Genomic DNA, 13675 nt, shown 5'->3' with positions numbered 1-13675 from the left:
TCAATGCTTTGGGGTGATTCGATTTCAGACTCCCGAGGTATTTTTTTGGGTGACACGGCGGCAAAGTATTAATTTTTCTACTTAAATAACGGACAGCTAACGTATCGTCTGCAGGACAGACATGCGTCTGTGCTCAATATTACCTTTGCGAAAAATTTAGACATGATGCCGGAATGGAATGTTTGTAAAAACAAACTGACAAACAGCAATCATTTGCCAATAATAATAATAATAATAATAATAATAATAATAATAGATTTTCCATCAGTTTCAGGTGCCCCAAAAGCTACAACAAGAAACAGATGTGGTGGAATGAAGAAATTCAAAAACTGTATATATTGAGACAGGCGTCAAAGGCAAAATACTTTAAAACTAGAGCGTTAGAAGACCTTAGGGCATACCAACTAGCGGAGGATGTTTGGAGGGAGAAATCGAAGGAACGGAAGAGGGAGAATTTCCTCGCCGTTTTGGACGAACTCTCATCCAGTACATCATCCAAACGTTTTTGGAAAACAATTAAGAATGTGAGAAAATACAAGCAAAGTAAAAGTGTGAATAACTCATGGGACGATGAACAGAAGGGCAAATTCCTGGAACATGTAGCCTCAGAGTCGGTGCAGCAAGGGTTAGGATCATATCCAACACAATCGATTACAAATATTTCTTCCCAGAGGGACACCAATAATGACCCCAGAAATGTCACATCACACCTTAATAATAATACAACGACAATTAACACTTGGGATGTTCATGGACATTAGCTTCCAGTTCTTCGAACTGGGGATGCGTGTTCAGGAACATCCAGACATGAAGCAGGATCTGTGGAGGACTTACACCCACCACCGATTCAAATAAGAAATTTCATGGATTCAGAATCCAACGAGAGCCTAGGAGCCTCACATAATGATAAGGACATCCCTAAGCTGTCATTTGAGAATTTTAAATGCTTCCTCCAAACAAGAAGTTCAGTGTCAGCACCAGGCCCTGATCTAGTATCATACGACTATCTTAAAAAACTCTCACCTGAGGAATTAAATAAATTTTTCATTAATTTAAACAAAGCTATTTTCTCCTGGACAAGAGACTTCCTCCAAAGGAGGAACCTCATTCTAGGGACACATAAAATTACTGCAAATGGTGGCCTAGCGCAAGGAAGTGCGCTTAGCCCCATACTTTTTAACGCGTATACGGTACCCCTCCATGATATAGTGTCACCCAACTGTATTTTATATCAGTTTGCGTATGATTTTTTCATCCAGGTATTTCACCCAGACTTTGAAGTCAAAAATTACGGAATTTTCTAACCTATGAAAAAACTTGAATTTACGTTTCAATACTAATAAGATCACTACGGTACACTTCAATTGAAGGGTCCGTCAACTCAACGTAACACATGATGGAAGTAACATCCAACAGGTAAAGAGCATAAAATATTTGAGATTTCACATTGCCTCAAAGAACTCGGCAAAAGAGTATATTCAAAAAACGTTATCGGAGGTAGAAAAAAGAAATAAATTCATTAATATTGTAGGAGGATGTAGACAAGGTGTAGACCCAAACAAATCCTTAATGTTATATAGAACATGTATAAGATCAAAAATAGAATAAGTATCAGCAGCATTGGCAAACGCGGACAAAGGATCCTTGAACATGGTCAAAACATATATCAATGGTTGCTTGAGAAAGTCCCTAGGAACGATTAGATCCACACCCGTCGCATGCTTGTATAATTTAGCAGGGGAATTACCACCAAAATATAGATTTCGTCTAACAGCAGCAAAAGAGTTGATAAAGTCTTTCGCCTATAGAAGACCTATATGAGTAATAGGTAGGTAATATATTTGTGGACACTAGTTTCTTTAAGGGCATAGCATCCAAAAAGTCAAACGTAGGACAAACAGTTATTGACCAATTGTATCAGCAAAAATAGAAGACTTGAAAAACAATGATTTTGAAATAATCTTCACAGATGGTTCGGTGTCTCAAAATTTTTCTGGTTCGGCTTTTTCCATGAGGGCCCAGGGGTTGTGTTTGCTTATTATAGTAGTGAAACAGTTTCGTCCATGTCGGCTGAGATAATTGCCATAATGAAATCTCTTGAATATGTTTTGAATAACAAAATTAATAAGGTGCCAATCCTATTAGATAGCTTGAGTGGTATTCAACCTATCGAGAGTGGGAGAAAAGGCATTTTTTTAATAGATCGAATAAACTGGTTAGCTAAAGAAATTAGGGGTGACGTCCAACTGCATTACATACCTGGTCATGCCAATATCCGTATGAACGAAACCGTGGATCAAGCAGCAAAACGAGCTAGAGAAATTGGCACAGAGGTTGAAATGCCTCTAACTATTCCTGACGCCGTTATCCAAATAACAAATTACCTTTGGTCAGAATGGTCGAGTGAATACAAGGACCTTGGCCGGGCGAGTTCTTCACACTTCTTCACCATCTGCCCTGACATTACTAAGCGACCTTGGTTCCGAAATACCAAAGCTAAACCTGCCGAGATAAAGCAAATAAATAGAGTACTATCAAATCATGCATTCTGTAAAAGCACATTAGAAAGAATGAAAGTTGTACCATCAGCACTCTGTGAAGCATGCAACTGTGAAGAAAGCGTTGACCACATTATATTCCAATGTCAAAAAAGAAGCCTACACCCCCTCATCCAGAGCTCGAGATCCACAAATGAATTCATCAACAGATATGGATTTGACAATCTCCCTGCCATTGTGAAATTTCTTAAGGATGTTAAATTTCATCTCTAGATTAGGCGCAAAATAAGCTTTAAATTAATCCTGAAGGATATAAATTTTTTCATCAGATTATTTGAGGAGTTATCCCCCTTATACGTGTTGTGGCGATATCTCAGAGGGACTGGGCCAACTCAACCGTCTCTCACCTGTGGGAAACTTTTGCTTTCCCATTAAAATAAAAAAAAAATAAATAAACCAAACTTATCGGACATAAAACATTTTCTTCCTGTACTATTCTTTCATATTCCATTTCCAAAAAAAATCAATTTTTCTTTTCTCGCTACATCAACGATTTTTGGTACATAGATTAAAAAAAATTCCCCAGTACAAATCCGCTCAAGAGCAAATTTGTAGTTTTTGCGGACAAAAGTTATCGCGGTTTTACTTCTGCATTTAAGAACAAATTATTATAAAAACGCTAATTATTTTATTGAGCACAATTTTCATTAAAAAGTTATCACAAAGTGACGTTAGTGAGTAGATTGAATAATATTTATAAACTGTTAATCAGCATTCACGGAATTTTCAAAAAATTGACAATCCTTTACAATCCTCTGATTTTTGAAAAACCTGTTTGCGGAACGAAATTAGAAGAAAATTTCAAAAAAACACTTAAAATCTGGCTTCAATATGTCAGCATCATTTAATGCTAGACGCAGATCAAATTTTGAAAAGTTATACATTGGTGAGATGATTTTTTAGTTGGCTTCTACTTATACTTTGGTATGTGGGTATACTACCAGTATTGAAGAGAAAAGTTGTGGACATTATTTGTTCATTTGTTGGAAAAGTTGCAGTTGGTACAACTGTAACTAAGTTAACAGTACATGACCCCGAGATCCTTCGGTCGTTCATGGTTATGTTATACCATTCGAAAACCTTCCCATTCTGTCACTTCCAAGAATTTACATCAAATTAATAATGATAAATGATCCCAGCAGAACTTAATTGTTAACCTACACGTAAACGTGATTATATTTAGCATAATTGTAATGAAACGCAGTATTGATTAATTTGTACAAATATGGGTTTTTTATTTGTATGAATTTTAATCAAATCGGTAATGATATGAACACACTTTATAATATACATACAATTTGAATCTTTCTTTATTTAGAATCGGAAGATTTCCTTTTTTTGATCAACTAAAGCGACGCACTTAATCAAGCCAATCTAGTGTACGACCTCAATCCTAATTTGATTTCTATGAAAATAATTGAATTTTGAAAATAAAACAAATTAAAATATGTAAATTTAATGGAACATTTTCTTACACATATCGAAGTGTGTTAAGAATTAAAAAAATTGGGCAGGTGGAAGGATGATTTTCACACGAATTAAAAAATTGTTTCTCTAATTTGTCTTGTGTAGAAAATCTATGCCAATCTATGGGATTACGTTGAGTTTAAAATTGTAGTTGAAAACCGTTTATTTGGTTGCTATTTTTTGTTTCTTTATACAAAAATATTTTTTTGTTTTTAGGCCGTTTTATTGGTTAACGTGTTGCTTGTACTTTTGTTCTTGTTGTTATTTTTTTTATTTTCGTTAATGCACTCTTCAAAAATCCAAAGAATTGTTAGTATTTGGACTGATGTTACTGCCACAGCTTAATGTGGGTTTTGTATCCATATCTTTGTTATCCTCTTGTAATTCTATGTAAAGAGAAAGAAGATGAGAGTTTGAATGGAAAGGAGTGTTCAAAAGAGATGCTACTTACCAGGAGGCAAATGCAATTTTTCAATGACGAACTTTTTGCGTCTCAATTTAAACGCCAAATCGGTTGTCTCAGGCATATAGGCACTTAATGTGTTAATGGCTGTTATTTTACGTAAATGAATCAGTCCATGGTATTCCTTAAAGGCGGGGTTTGTTTCCTTGTCTGAGCCGGCAAAGGATTCCAGTTCAATAGCAAAATCAACCAAATTACGTATTTTAGAAACCAAGGATTCATCCTGAAAGAAGTAAAACGAGAGTTATTTATATATTACGGGAAGGTATGTTCTTATAGAAAGCCAAAAGAAGTTATTTTTAAAGACCAAAACGTATTTTCATTGGAAAAGCCAAAAAGTCTTTTTGGTAAAAGATCTTGTCAAATCAATTAAAATTTTAAAATTTTGGAAAAACAGTCTTCTTATTTAGGACCAAAGAGATATGTTGAAGGTGTTTTTATTCAAGTTCCAAGAGGTTCTTAAAGAACTGAAAATTACTACAGATAGCTAAAGGATCTTATGCGAGAAAGAAAAATGATTCTCAAATTCTAGAGAGAGGTATAAAGTCATCTATGTCAGAGGAAATACACATATTTTTTTATAAGGCCAAAATCCATTCCTAGGAAAGACTAAAACGTCTTCTTGTGGAAGATCAAATAATTTTCGTAGAAGTCTAAAATGTTTTTTCTTTTTTTTTTTTTTTTTTATAGAGGTTAAAATTTTTCTTATAGTGGATCAAAGATACAAGCCACTACTACTTACATATTTCGCAACCAAATGCATTGGCATTGTTATAAAACAAACCGATACCGACGAACGCACCGCAGCTCTCAAAATTGTTAAAAATTTCAACAAATCATCTCCATATTTATCATCATACCACATAGGTGAACCCAATGATGTTATACAGACACGGCATAGACTTTTCTTTATAAGAAAACCACCCGAATGGAATTTGTCATCTCGCAATAACTGTTGAATCTCTTTGAGTAGACGTAAATATTTGGAATTTTCAAATAGCTGAGTTTTTGTAGGTGCTTTACAAATTGGTGGTGGAGGTGTGGGCAACGACGAAGATGTCTCTGTTGAACCTGTTGCATTTTTATCTTCAGCTGCCGTATTTGTTACCGAGGGATTAAGAGAAATGGAAGCATTGTTTGTATTTTCTTGTTCCATTTCTTTGCTTGAATCCATAACATAGGTGGCATCACTATCATTGTCATACAGATTGGTCACCTCTTCTTCATCATCATCGTCATCATCTTGATTGACAACAATTTCATTATCCAAAGGATCATCTGACCATGTAACCGTATCTGCATATTTCAAAATATTCATATCCATGTGTTCCATTAAATTGAAATGATGTCCAATTTGCGTTTGTGTCTTTTCGGAATTGACCATTGGCAGATCATTGTAACGCCATGCAATGCGCAAGCCATTCTTGGCTGTATCTGGATTTTCTTCAGCCTCCATTTGGCTTTCGATTTTATCCTTTTCAATCTCACCTTCATCCAAAGGTTTGGGTAACTTAACAATTACATCCTTGGGATTGTCATCCAGACTGCCAAGGAATACGGTTTGTTTGGATAAAATACCCTCGGCCATAAAGTATTTGGCCAGCACTTTGGAGTAGGTAACATACTTGTCTTCTTCGATCAAACATATTGAACCAATGGGCAAACCACCACCTGTGAAAATGGAAGAAAAAAGATGTCAAATATGTTAAATGGATGTTTAGTATTTATGACTTACCCAGAATTACATCCAAAGAAGGATTACCACTTGATGTTATCACCTGCCCTGTTTGCGGACTGGTCCTTGTGAATGGTATCTGTTTCTGTACATTTCTCTTACGAAAACTTGACATCCTTTCAAATATGAGTTGGAACTGTGGCGGCCTTAGTATCTATTTGGTATGTGGTCTTTAGTTAATAATAAATTTCTTGGCAATTTAAAAGTCCAGTACCGGATCCATTTCAATACTGTAATTTTAAAGAAATCAATTAAAAATACAACTTATCGATGGCTTATAATAGGATGAGTTCGCAAGTAAACAATTAAAGAAGTTGTGAGATGGGAAGGAGACTACATTTTAATTTATCAGCCCTTCCTCTCAAAATTCGGTGGAATTGATGCTCCAAATCTATATAACAATTCCAACCCCGGTGCAAATGGCAAAATGTCTGTGGGACGACAATCTAATTCCAAACAAACTTCATCACCCACATCACTATTTGCATCTCGTAACGACGTAACGTGTGTTGTCCATAATAACAAGTCTCTACTAACTCCACTAATCATATTTTCTCACTGAATTTCGCGAAAATGGATGGATGGTGTGATTGACAATTTTTTGCAAACCTTTTCATTGTAATTTTTAATTGTTTTAATTCGACTTGGCCGTCCTTACCAACAAAACCAAAACACAACAAAAAGATTCTCGGCCTTTGTATTTTAACACTTCTAACAGAATTCCAATTTACACGCTCTCAACCAGACAACGAAGCCGACCGATTTTTTCGGCTCGCTCGCTTACGTCTGTGCAAGACAATCGGCGGCGGCGCGCCGGCTTATTTACCGACTCGCGGCTAAATTTCAGCTTAGTTAACATCATGGTACAATAATTCTTAGGTAGGCCACAGCAAACAGCTGATTACAATTTTTTTTGTTATGGCTTAATCCATGGTACAATAATTCTTAGGTAGGCCACAGCTAACAGCTGATTACATTTTTTTTTGTTATGGCTTAATCTGTCAAAACCGTGTTGACATGCAGAGTTGATATTTATTATTGATCAAAAAATTCAACTCTGTTTCGTTTTCATTTCAACATTTCGTTCTTCTTCTTCTTTGTTTACTCATCCGTTATCATTCATCAAAACAATTTTGACGTTTTAAGCCATAGCGACAGGGTTGTATTTTTTTGGCGATTCTCATACCTGGCCTACCTATGAATTATTGTATCATGGCTTAATCTTTCAAAACCGTGTTGACATGCAGAGTTGATATTTATTTGGTCTGTTCCTTTACTTTTAAAGATGGTAACAGTGGCAAAAAATGGTAAAAGTGGTGAACTTGCCTCATATAAATTGTATGCTTTTTAAAGTAAAGGAACACTTTGCAGGTTAAAAATGGTAAGTAATGGTAACCTCAGGCACGTAAAGGAACAGAGCTATTATTGATCAACTCTGTTTTGTTTTCATTTCAACATTTCCTTCTTCTTCTTCTTTGTATACTCATCCGTTATCATTCATCAAAACAATTTTGACGTTTTAAGCCATAGCGAAGCACTTGTTGAATCTCTCAGATCCACTGTTAAGGATTCGGAGTTCAGAGTGAAAAACATAAACAAAAACAAAAGCAAGCTTTATTTTGCTGATGCAAATGTGCACTCCTCAATGATGGCTATTTTGAGAGCTAAAGGAATACATTCATATTCTTTTACGCCAAAGGAAATGAAGCAAGTTGGGTTAGTATTAAGAGGTTTGTACTCATATAGCGATCCTCTTAAAATCAAGACTGAACTGGACATTGCTGTGCCTAATACGGTGGCCACAGTAACAAAATTCACTACGCCTAGATCCATCAAGAATGGAGAAGATACGGGATTATTTTTGGTATCATTACTCCCCGGAAAAAAATTGGGTGATATCTCCCACATCAAGGAATTGTTTTCCCAAGACATCTATTGGGAAAAACCTAAGAAGAAGGACGGTGACGTACAATGTCATCGGTGCCAACGTTGGGGTCATATCTCAAAGAACTGCAACTCTTCATTCAGTTGCGTTAAATGCGACAAAACCCATGGACCAGGTGAATGCCAAAGATCGCGTACTGATAGCACAGACCCATTTTGCAAAAACTGTAATGCTTTTGGTCATCCAGCAAATTTTAAGGGATGTCCTGCATACAAAAAATATAGCGCTGCTAAGCAAAGAAATATCGCCAAAGATAGGGAAGTCAAAAACATTGCCTCAAAGAATGTCAGCAAAGCTGTTAACATGTCATTCATAACACCACAAAAATCATTCGCGAATTGTTTTAATAACAATTTACAACAGAAACCATCAATAATTGATGAATTTTTAAACCTTGCCACTCACTTTTTGGAACCAGAGGAAATGACTCTTGAACAAGAAATCTCCATGTTTTTAAATAACTTCAAGAACATGGAAAAATCCAAGGCAAAAGCAGAATTTTTAAGAATTCTAAATAAAGTTCGCCAACAATATGGACCATAGAGTTCTAAATTTATTAACGTTCAATGTCAGATCACTTAATGATAAAAGCAGGCAAATTGACCTGCATAAGATTTTATTTTACAACAACATTGATATTGGTTTCATCCAAGAATGTCATCTGAAGAGTAAGAGGAGTACAATTATCGAGGGGTATAATGCTATTTTTGACGAATCAACAGTTGGAGTTGCAATATTTATTAAAAAATCTATTCAATATACCAGAATTTTATTACATGATGTGGGAATCAATACTTCTATTATACAAATAAACACTACACATAATGGTTCGCAGAAAAAATACGCTCTCGGTTCCATATATATTCCATGTAACTATCCTTCGCGACAGCTGGAGACGGATCTGGAAAAACTTCTGCGGTTGTGTTTAAATTTCGACGGCTTTATTCTGGGTGGAGACTTGAACTCAAGGAGTCCTTCGTGGGGTGATCCTGTAGAAAACTCAAATGGGAAAGTGTTAAACGGTTGGTTGCAAACAAATGTACTGGATGTCAAACGTATTTGTGACATATCTCCGACTTACCCAAACGGTCCATCATATTTAGATCATTTCCTGATCAGCCCCAGCATAATCGACAGCTTTACTCCCAACTACAACATTTCTTCATTGTCAACATTTTCGGATCACTTCCCTCTGAAACTAAAAATCAAAATTGAATGTTCAGAAATAATTTTGAATACTCCAAAAACATTTGTTTCTTATAAAGATACAAATTGGAACAATTTCCGGACAGATTTTGAATCCTCATTGGAGCATATTATACCATCAGCTGACACAAACCTGGAAAACGAAGATATTGATACTATAATTCAGAATTTTAATACCAGTTTTAATGCAGCTCACGATGCCCATTCACAAAGGATAGTGGTAAGCAACGAAAAATTCCCCCTTTCTGAAAGATCTAAAAGACTTTACAAGATTAAACACCAATGGCAGAAAGAGTTAAAAAGAATATTTCATAGAACTGGAAACAGGATAAGCAGTGAGTATAAAATTATCTCCAAACAAATAAGTCTATTGAAAATTATAATTAAAGAATCAATACGATTAGAACAAGCCCAGTTGTTTAACTCCCGCTTACAAAATATCAAACCTGGCCCGTCTGCTTTCAAACAGATCTACCAGTTTAGTGGCAAGAAAAAATCTCCATTTTGTCAGCAAATAAAGGTCGGCGAGAATGTTGTCTCCAACCCGTCTGAAATAGCTAATTATTTTCATCAACACTACTCATCCGTTTTTAGTGAAACAACTCTCGATTCGCCAGTTGATGATTTTCACTCACGAACTGCTTCTTTTGTCTCTTCAATACCTCCTCGTATTTACTCGTTCAACAACCAATTTGATTCTATCAGCAACCCAGATGAATATCATTTCACCAACTCTGAAAAAATAAAGTCCATTATTCAGAAAATAAACTCTAAAAAGTCATCTGGTAACGACGGCATCTCCAATTTCATGTTGCGTAAATTCCCGGATACTGCGATTCAAATTTTGACAACAATTTTCAATAATTCCATCAACAATGGTTATTTCCCTCAAGCTTGGAAGGAAGCAAAAATAATACCAATAAAAAAGAAGCCAAACAGCGAACTCGTCACTGATTTTCGTCCAATTTCACTTCTATCGAATGTGGGGAAAATATTTGAACATATACTAAAAGAGAAAATAGAAAACGAATTCATTTTCAATCCTATATCAGATTTTCAATTTGGATTTCAACGACAGCATTCAACACAGCACGCACTTCTCAAATTTCATAGTGACATCACGGCAAATTTGAGAAATCAAACTTGCACTGTAGCAATATCCTTGGATATTGAGAAGGCGTTTGATTCCGTCTGTCACAAAGGAATTATTTACAAGTTGATCGACTTAGGTGTTGATCCATTTCTTATCAACATTATAAGTAATTATCTTTCCGATCGTAAATTCTTCGTCCAAATCAACAACAACATATCTAGACAAGGATTGGTCAGCAGTGGAGTCCCCCAGGGAAGTGTTTTGGCTCCATTTCTTTTCAACATTTTTCTCAATGATTTTCCTCATACAACAAGCCACTCGAAAGCTATCCTTTATGCGGATGATTGCTTGATTTATGCGCATGATGTCTACCCAGAACAAGCTCTAAGGTATGCTTTCATTCATCTGAATCGAATCAATGAATTCTATAAGAGGTGGGGAATAAAGATCAATGCGGCCAAATCTGAGGCCATTTGTATTAGAAATGCCTCTGGAAAATGTCAGAGAATGGTTGTCCCTCAGAGTAAACAGCTTCGGCTTCTTTTGGATGGTATTGAAATTCCATTTAAATCCAGTATAAAGTACCTCGGCATCACTTTTACAAGCTCCATAAATTCAATCTGACAAAACAGTATGCTGGATTATTTTCTCATTTGTTCAACAGTACACACTTACCTCAAAAAACCAAACTGCTACTCTACAAAGTTGCAATACGCTCTGTCCTCGTGTATGGTTTTCCAATATGGTTTTCTATTTCACCAACGGTGGCAAAGGAAATAGAAATTTTTGAGCGAAAAATACTACGGAAATGTGTTGGAAAAAAATACGAAAACCCCACCAAAATGTATTCCAACAATTACATCTACGACGTCTCATCAATGCAGCCTTTTTGTTGTTATGCACTTCAGCTACAAAAACTTTTCATCGATAAGCTTTCTATACATGAGAATTCCCTAATGAAAGACATATATGAACGAGAAAAGCATATCACATGGACTGATGTATCCTACCTGTCGCCAGTTGGTATTCTCACCGAAAACCTTGACATTCCTCCAGACGAAACTTTGCCTCGATTTTACTCCAAATCCACGCCAGGAACTCATCGTGGTTAAGAGTATCAGCTAATATATTAATGTTTCATATTTATATGTATACAAAAATATTCCTACCCATACACTCTTTTTGGTAAAAAAATTATTTTTAATGTAGCTTATATAAGCGATCGATTAATTAACACGATTTTAAATTTCTCATTTATTACTGTGATATTTACACGTAGATTTTACTATTCAACTTATTTATTTACAACATGCTTTAAAGCATTCTATTGTTTACTTTTGTAAGCGCTCTGTTTACCATTTTCTAAACAGACAATTATTGTTTTTGTTATTTTGTTTTAAGTCTATTTATCATTGACAGACGTCAATGCTCTGTTAGCTAAAGTTAGGCCGGGAGCAAGCCTTTTCACTTGTACATGTATGTTTTCACATATATACCTCATACAATACTGGTTGCAATGTAGCATATCACTTTCAATGTGTTAGAATAAGACGTAAATAGTTCTAAAGTAAGCTAATCATTCCCTATGCATAAAAAAAAACTGTGTTATCGATAAGAAGAAGACTCAATAAAATTTTACTTTACTTTAAAAAAAAAAAAAAAAAAAGCCATAGCGACAGGGTTGTATTTTTTTGGCGATTCTCATACCTGGCCTACCTATGAATTATTGTACCATGGTTAACATGTAGTTTAAACATAGTCCCGGTACACACTAGAATGAATTTCATTAAAAAATTTCATGAAATTATACCTAAGAACGTCTAATTTCATGAAATTTTTATTGAAATTCATTCTCCCCACTACAGAAATTTAGTAAAATTACTAAGAAAGCAAAATGTCATTTCTTGAATAGGATCGTTGTTTTTGAACATGTAAGCTTGAAATTTTGCCAGAGCATGTATTTTAACTTTATGTATCAGATCCCATCAAAAAACGAATTTCGATTTAGGTGTGGGTTTCGTCTTCGGGCATATTTGGTGACGATATCGCAACTGATCAACAAAAGGACAGTGGATGGAGTTGAAAATTTCAAAATTTTGAATTACTACCCTTTTGTTGAACAGGCGCGATATGACATTTACATAACCGACTCATACTTTCTTATTTGTTGTAATATTTTCTTTCAAATTTGCCCATAAAAACATTATCGTATTTGGTTGTCAAAAAAAAACGGGTTTTCGGTTTTCAAAAAATTTCAAAACCGGTTAACCGGTTTTGTAACGGGCGGCAAGGGGTTAATCTATATACATAAAAGAGTAGTGAGGTGAGTGACTGACTGACTGCTGAATTTTGTATTCATTCACCTTCCACTCAGAGACATCTACAATTGGAATAGCTGGTGAATAAAAATAATTAAAAACTCATTGCTTTATCCGACTTTCTTTGGTGTTTCTAACTCAGGCGTAAGTCTTGTTTGGGGCCACCTCTTGGATCTGGTTGAAATTTTTACCATAGGTAGTCATTGGGACCCTGATCAAAACGATATATAGTTTTTACCATAGTTCTGGGGACCATAATAACAACAATGTACAGTTTTCCAGGGGGAATTCCATACTTCCCGAAATATCGCTCATTTACTCAAAGAGTTGCATAACTCAAAAAATGAGTTTTCTGAGTTAGTAATTTCTATTTTTTCTACGACATCTACTTTATCTTGTGTCAAATTTTCATATTGATATCTCTAAAACTCAACGAGTTACAGCTCATTTACTATGAGTTTCGCATAATTCAACACAAAAGTTTTTTGAGTTTATGAAGGACTAAAACACTTCAAATCAAGCTTGATCTTGCATAGAAATTTAGCACTGATATCTGGCTAGCTGTTTGCAAAATATGGTCCAAGTAGTTATTTTAGTTTTTGTGTAACAAGCTTTTTAAGTGGGGAAGTGAAATTTCAACCGCCAACTTAAAACGCGTTTTTCTCGAAACTGGAATATGGGGTTGTAAAAAAGTCATAACCCTAATAATGACGATTCACTTAGAGGTTTCGAAATGAACTTATTTTTCTGACGAATGAAAAACCTTAAAAAAGGTTATATATCACAAAAAATTGACAATTTTAAATGCGATTTTATTCTGTTGTGTATGTTTTGACCATTATATTTGAAGGCGTGTTATGTATTTTATTTTTTTTTTTCGTAATTTTTGT

The 13675-nt window shown here is 35.1% G+C and overlaps 1 protein-coding gene and 1 long non-coding RNA gene across 5 annotated transcripts; both read right to left on the bottom strand.

The window, feature by feature from the left end:
* Positions 1 to 3768: 3768 nt before the first annotated feature.
* Positions 3769 to 7061, bottom strand: Elp4 (Elongator complex protein 4). Of its 3 annotated transcripts, none has more exons than XM_073956161.1 (5): positions 6833 to 7061; positions 6224 to 6453; positions 5231 to 6159; positions 4477 to 4711; positions 3769 to 4411 (listed from the first exon to the last, which is right to left on the bottom strand). In XM_073956161.1, the coding sequence occupies exons 2-5, from the start codon at positions 6336 to 6338 to the stop codon at positions 4317 to 4319; spliced, it is 1374 nt and encodes a 457-aa protein (XP_073812262.1). In that variant the 5' UTR covers positions 6339 to 6453; positions 6833 to 7061; the 3' UTR covers positions 3769 to 4316. The 3 variants fall into 3 exon arrangements, with proteins under 3 accessions (XP_073812262.1, XP_073812261.1, XP_073812264.1); XM_073956160.1 differs by having other exon boundaries at positions 6882 to 7057; XM_073956163.1 differs by lacking the exon at positions 6833 to 7061 and adding an exon at positions 6561 to 6757.
* A 1829-nt stretch (positions 7062 to 8890) lies between these two features.
* LOC141404672 (uncharacterized) lies at positions 8891 to 11976 on the bottom strand. 2 transcript variants are annotated; one of them, XR_012413062.1, is made up of 4 exons: positions 11478 to 11976; positions 11143 to 11420; positions 9250 to 11087; positions 8891 to 9167 (listed from the first exon to the last, which is right to left on the bottom strand). It is a non-coding gene; the product is annotated as an uncharacterized lncRNA (long non-coding RNA). The 2 variants fall into 2 exon arrangements; XR_012413061.1 differs by having other exon boundaries at positions 8891 to 9157.
* Between the last annotated feature and the right edge of the window lie 1699 nt (positions 11977 to 13675).

The sequence above is a fragment of the Musca autumnalis genome, unplaced genomic scaffold (assembly GCF_047663935.1).
Source record: "Musca autumnalis isolate F117 unplaced genomic scaffold, ASM4766393v1 scaffold_5, whole genome shotgun sequence".
Taxonomy (NCBI): domain Eukaryota; kingdom Metazoa; phylum Arthropoda; class Insecta; order Diptera; family Muscidae; genus Musca; species Musca autumnalis.
Note: the sequence above shows the minus strand (reverse complement) of the source record. Positions and strands in the feature narration are given on the sequence as shown.

Coding starts and splice junctions, on each gene's coding strand:
- Elp4 (XM_073956161.1), bottom strand. CDS start 6,338: ATGTCAAGTTTTCGTAAGAGAAATGTACAGAAACAGATACCATTCACA. Junction 6,160..6,223: donor TTCTTTGGATGTAATTCTGG/GTAAGTCATAAA, acceptor CCATTTTCACAG/GTGGTGGTTTGCCCATTGGT. Junction 4,412..4,476: donor AAAATTGCATTTGCCTCCTG/GTAAGTAGCATC, acceptor CTCTTTACATAG/AATTACAAGAGGATAACAAA.